At 39.7% G+C, this 6,522-nt stretch overlaps 1 protein-coding gene across 1 annotated transcript; it reads right to left on the bottom strand.

Moving 5' to 3' along the window:
- Positions 1–1,013: 1,013 nt before the first annotated feature.
- On the bottom strand, positions 1,014–5,119 carry LOC138021633 (polycystin-2-like). Its single transcript, XM_068868560.1, has 3 exons — positions 4,703–5,119; positions 3,116–3,281; positions 1,014–2,776 (listed from the first exon to the last, which is right to left on the bottom strand). Exons 1-3 carry the CDS (start codon positions 4,973–4,975, stop codon positions 1,452–1,454), a joined length of 1,764 nt encoding a protein of 587 aa, XP_068724661.1. The 5' UTR covers positions 4,976–5,119; the 3' UTR covers positions 1,014–1,451.
- Between the last annotated feature and the right edge of the window lie 1,403 nt (positions 5,120–6,522).

The following is a 6,522-nucleotide window of genomic DNA, read 5'->3' on the forward strand; positions in this document are numbered from 1 at the left end:
ATTGTCTTGCCAGAGATAAGAAGTCGTAGGAATTGAATTAATAACCTGATTAATTCCAACCTTCTATCAGACGTGAGAATGTATACCGGTGTCACAAATCTTCTGACACAATGGCTTAGGGGTGCAGGGATGGCGCAGTGGTGGGAGCACTCACCTTCCCCCAATGTGGCTCGGGTTCGATTCCTCGACTCGGCGACATTTGTGGGTTGCGTTTGTTGGTTCTCTAGTCTGCTCCGGGTACTCCCCTCTCCTCAAAAACCAACATTTGACTTGATGTGCGTTGATTGTTAATTTCACTTTACAGTGTCCCCAATTAGCGCTCCAGCGCTAAATCGACTAGACACTTAAATAAAGTTCCTTTCCTTTCCTTTCCTTTTCCTTGTTTCTAATCGCCTAAGCCTCAATCTTCAAGACAAAAAGTCGGTTTACTTGGACATGATATGATCTCTCTGCTTCTGCTTCCAAGTGAACCTCATTGTGTCTTCCAGTTAAAAGGGTGAATACATACAAACCCCAACATGTTGAGAAGGATAAAACACTTCCAAGTCTCATGGGAGGCGACGTCATCAGTAAAGTTGCCTAGGTACTTGATGTCCCTAAGGAGATATCCATGCCTCGGCAAACCAGTGACGATCTTGAATTCATTGATCTCTCACTAAATACCACCCACAGACATAATTTTCACACTGTTTTAATTTCAAGGCCAAACCAACAGGACTTTTTGTTACAGGGGCAACATAGTCTGTGAACCTAGGCTAAGCATGCCACCAGTCTAAATAATTTTTACGCTGCTATTGTGACTCAATGAAAACAACTTTTCAGCACATGTAATCTTGGATATTTTATTCGATTTTGCTTTTTTTCAAGCACAGTCTAAGTATTCTTATGGAATCTATTTCTAGTTGTAATGGACGGTTCCTTGAGAGATCTCTTGGTGATATCGATTCCGTAATTCCATGTTGATGATAATGATGATGAAACAGACACGCCTTTCTGCACTCTGCTGTCGGAAGCCGGCCCATTTGTCAACAGTTTCTCTCATTTACCGTATGTCTTTACATAACATGGGCTGTACATGCATTCTGGACGTCTTAACAGCTTTTCTGACATTGGTTTTATTGGAACCGTTCGGGTAACGTCTAATTAATATGATAAAAATTCAGATCAGCTATGCGTATTACGTTTAACTAGGCCTACGCTGCTCTGAGGAAAGCTGCTTATTATTATTTGAAAAGGAAAGAAACTTACTTCATCTTTGTCCCATGTGATAATATATTAAACTCAACTGAAGCCATTCCTCTTTTCACCTGGAGGCTTCTTCCTCATACTACTGAATGCTCTTTACCTGTGCAATGTTGCAGTATCTCTACGCTATAACGAACCTGATGAATAACTTAGTCTAGCTTGCTAATCTGTCTAAGTTCCTTTTTTTTTGTCGGCAGTTCATTTTGTCACTCGTTGATGTGATGTGAACATGCCTCGTCCAGACGCCTTAAGACTTCTGTCAGCTTTTTGTCAAGGATATGTGCTTCTGGCAAATGTTGATTCACATCTATGGCTTTCAACTGGTAGCTGATGTGGTCAAAGAACTCTTTGAATCTTTCAGTTGAAACATTTGAATCAGCCTGGTTTCGAGGTGGTTGGCTTTTCTCACGTTTCTGCAATGCTCTTGCATCACTTATGGCATCATTTAAAGATGATATGAAGAAATTTATCATTATGATTGTGATACCGAAAAGAAGAAGACTAACGAATACGTGACCAAACACAGGCACCGCTTCAACAAGTTCCTTTACTGGTCGAGCTTTGACCTTTCCAAGAATTATTTCAAGCTGAAAGGAGAATGATGGCCAAAGGCTGGAATAACGAGAAACAGTGGTCCCAAAGAGCAAAATTCCTGTTTGAAGGAATGCAAAGAACAAAACTGAAAGAATAAGGAGATAAGAGTGCCACTTTTTCAACCAGATTCGCAATGCACTAGAAAACACTTTGGTATACATATTAAAATACGTCAACTGCAACAGCTTAACTGTGGTAAGAAAGGTAAGGGTGGCTAAGACACAGTTTTCAACATCCTCCAATAGAACAGCCGACTGGAAATTGACTGGAGCAAAGATGTTGCGCTCCAAGTATTGTAGAATGTTTGTAATATGGTAAGACTTGACAAAGCTGAACACCAGAACAGAGAGGGACGTGCAGAGTAGCGACACATCCAGCCAACACCAAACAGAACGAGTGTAATGTCTTCCCCGGCGAATTATGGTGGTTGTGGTGTCAAAGCCTTTATAGAAAAACATGCTGATGAAGATAACAAAGCAGAGTCCTTGAAAGACTTGGAGGACGGATTCAGTATTGTGTAATGAGATGGTGTTGATTTGCTTAAACGATACAGCCTGTCCTGTTTGAAGCACTTCAAAGAAAAAAGAGCAAACCGCTAATGTGCTGATTGATTGGCTAAACAAGGTAAACTCTACGATCACAGCTGTTGTTTGACGGTCAATCCAATGCCCTGATTGTAAAGAATGAACAACAGTACGCGCAGTTTCCTCATCATAACCCAGGTCAGCAGAGTACCCTCCTCCACCATACCACCCATGATGTCCCCATTTTGATGACGCATCGAGTTCTTCTGCTGTTTGATACACCCATGGACGAGAGCAAGGGAAAATTCCACGTTTGGGAATGAATGGATCTTTGGATTCCTTGACAAAAGAGTAGCAATCATGAAGTTCAAGGGGAAACCAATCCTTGATCGTGTGTGCTGCGGGGCACTCAACTGAAAATAAGAGACAGGTGAGGTTAAAGCCAGAAAAACATGCGGTTATTGAATCTAATAAAATGAAAATGTCAGGACAACGTTTTACGTTTGAGCAATTTTCATACCTACACGTGAATTTAAAAAAATGTTTGTTATGTTTCCTAATTAAAATTTAACTGATCTGTTTTTAAATAAATAAATAAATAAATAAATAAATTATCCTCCTAATAAAGTGGCACACTTGAGTACCTTTCTTCTTTAGGTAATATTAATCCTCTTGATTTTCAGATGTTACATACGACTTCGACACGACTAAAAACCAAAGCAAAAAAAAAAAAGAAAAAGAAAAAAAAAAACCTTTTCCTGCTCTAAGCTGACGAAGTCGTAACATTCCAATCACAGTAGCTTTTAGCTCATCCCCTGCCTGTTGGCACTCTCGGTAATTGGATTGATGGGGACTGAGGTAGAGATGTGGTACCAACGTTTTGTTCATCCATTCCCAGAAGGAGGTGAAAGTTGTAACCTAAATGGGAATTGACACAAGATGATGCAGAATATGTGATGAATATATTTAGATTATTTTAGTGAAATCAAGTATTTAAGTTTCGAACTTGTAACTTTGGAATTAATTATGATCTTTCAGAGACACGATCCATGACCTGATAAAACACATCACAATCGTGTAATGTCTCCAGCGCAGGAATTTGTGAATATAAAATTGTCACAATGTCTTTAATTAATCTGGGTGTAAAAAGTATCTTGAAAAATTCAATAAACATTTTACTTGTCAAATGATTATTATATACTTAGTTCTCATTACAGAGTGGCCTGCTCACGAAAATATATTACTAAATTTCCTAGAGTCAACAGTTTATGTAAAATAAATTAATATTGAAAAATAATATTTAAGATTTGGTTACTAGCGCACTTTTTTTTCGCGTTGCAAAAATATGTTTGATTTTCGAATCAAATAGCGTGTAGTGGGTGCAGCCGTGAAAAGCATGCAGAAGGACCCGCAATATCGAAACGAAGCCCATGAAACTAAGAAAATAACAAAACGTTTTTATAAAGAGGCTATTTTAGGAAGAAAATGTGGTCCTGGGTCAGTGGGAGAGTAACACATGTACAAAACAATTTGGATTTACCCAACGAGTCGAAAAAGATCGAATTGCCTCAGGAAAAGAAGAAAAGGATGGCACAGACGGTTAGTGCGCGGCCTTGGTGCAAGAGGTCTTGAGTTCGATTCCCGGATCTCGCATCCTTGTTTCGACTTCTTTACTTTCCGTGTAGCAAAGTAGCTTTAAATACCCGTAAAACGGAGCACTGATGGAGAGGGGGGAGTAAAATGAGCGCACCGTCGACCTCAGGTTTGTCAGTTGAATTACTGTTACGAGTTATCGATATGGTTGCTTAACTTTACTTTACTTTAAAACTATTCAATGGCTGCCATTTCGAACGTCAGCCCTTTGTTAGGACGAAATGAGGAATTGCGGGTTTCTTTAGTTTATATAGGGAGTGGGAGAACTATGCAATTGGTGGAGACATGCTAATGAAAAACACTGATAGGCTAGTTTAATAAAAAACGCTCATTGGTTCAACAGAGTATGAAAGTGCAGCTGACTTTCAAAATACATTCTTGCCAGAGTTTGTGGCTTTTCGTGTTTCCTTGGTTTAGGTATACACCACAAATTGTCGTGTTAAGGGTGGAGCGTTCCGGAAGCGACAGGTTTCGATGCACCTTTGTTATTTTTTCAACATTTCGAAGTCTTTTCTCGGTCAAGTGACAATCGGACTTGTCGCTTTTCGACTAAATCAGGTAATTTCGGGTGTGGAAAGTCCCAGATCAATTTCTCTTAATTCATAATTTTGAAAAGGTGAAGGCAATTACCTTCCTCTTTTCACAAAATTAAAAAAAGGTTAAAAGGCTGTGTTGTGAGTCAATACCTGTTCAAAATATCCGGTGTGAACATCAAGAAATTTCGCGAACAGATACCGCGTCGAGTCTCTGTTTCCATATGATAACACACCAATTATGACAAGAAAAGTCATATAAAATCCTATTTGGCGAATGGACGAACGACGTTTGGCCTTAGCAACAATCTCTTTCTTCAGTCTTGAGAATTCTCTTCCTGACCTTGGGAAAGGTGTCACTTTCTCCGGTGTCTCTTTTTCACGGCTTTCGGAAGATATTTTCTTTCCTTTGCACTTTGCCAACATAACGGATATAGCGACAAGTACGAGACATTTGCATGGCTGTACAACCAGAATGTCTTCGAAGAAAGAGGTGATAACAGCAGAAACCCACTCTTGGCTTTTATCACTCCCCCAAATGAGGCTGTAAGAAATGGTCACAATGGCCGATGAGACAGTCATTATGCCGCTCACGATATACATACCGTAGAACAGACACTGCCACCAGCGTGAATGCTCCGAGCGGAGAAACGATGTGGTTTTCTTAAATAAGAGAATAATAACGTGAACAGGAATGGTAATTATGGTGCTTTGAACACTGACCATCGCCTGTCTTGCTGAAAATTTAAGTGGTCCAAGGTTGATGACTTGGTAGGAATGTGTTTCCCATCGATAAAATGCAGCACTGATGGCCATCGTACAAAGAAGGAGGCAAACACAGGACGAAAGCCTTTGAACTCTTGTAAAATTGTCCCCCGGAGTCTTAGTAACAACGGAAAACCAAAGGTGGCCATTGGAAAACATCTCCTTCAGAGCCACATTTGTGATACTTGGACTGGAACAGGAAGGAACTTGGAGCACTTCACAAGAGTACGATTCAGTTTCTAGAGAAAGCCATGTGTCAATTATAAATTTCCAGCAGGTTCCAGTGTTGATGCTCGTAATGCTTACCTCGTCCAAATACCAAGATGGATCCTTGCCTGAGTTGTCATGCCAGATACGAAGAGAGTAAATTTCACCAATGTCTTTGTTCAAAATTATTTTAAAGTTTTGTTCAGTTCCTCGAGCGAAAACTGAATAAGACGCATCACTACTTTCCTTCACTATTTTCAGAATACCGCTGTTTCCTTCTACTCCATACATAATAAGGGATACATTGGATGTTGTTCCTGCACCTGCCCAGACACCAGTTTTTACGGTTAACTTGTAGCTGTATGGGCTGTGCCCTTCCGATCTTTCTTCGTTACAAATGATTGTTTGGTCTCTGTCTTGAAGCTGAAAATAAAATAAAATAATTCGTTTCTTAAAAACCAAGTCTAGATTGTTTCTGTAAATGAAAAAAAGAAACAATAAATAAATAAATAAATAAACAAAACAAACCACAAAACAAGGGGAAATGAATATTCTGACATTAACGGTTGTGTTTTAGCCTTTGCTATGATGTGTTCATATAGGATATATATTTCATTTAGCTGAACTTTCGGCCGTTTCACAGCCATCTCAGAAGCCCCAGACTTATGCACTCATTTCCCTTCGGCCACCTTATTAAATATAGGACCCGATTCTCCCTCTCCAAACACAAGAACACATCCTCAAGAAAGGGTCCTTGAGGTGCGTCTTTAGTGGAACAAGTGGAAAACTGGGGTACGCTTCTCGTGTGTAAATGCTTGATGTCTCAGAAACAAAGTTCCTGAAGTGGTTGACTATACTGTAAATGAGAACACTGATGAGTTTCTCGTAGTGGCTTCTAGTTAACAACTGTATTGAAAGTATTACAGTAGGAGAGTCAGTCATTAAACAAGTTGAATACGTTCGTAATCTGGGTGTGTTGTTTGATCACCACATGTCAATGA

Source organism: Montipora capricornis, chromosome 10 (assembly GCF_036669925.1).
Source record: "Montipora capricornis isolate CH-2021 chromosome 10, ASM3666992v2, whole genome shotgun sequence".
NCBI lineage: Eukaryota > Metazoa > Cnidaria > Anthozoa > Scleractinia > Acroporidae > Montipora > Montipora capricornis.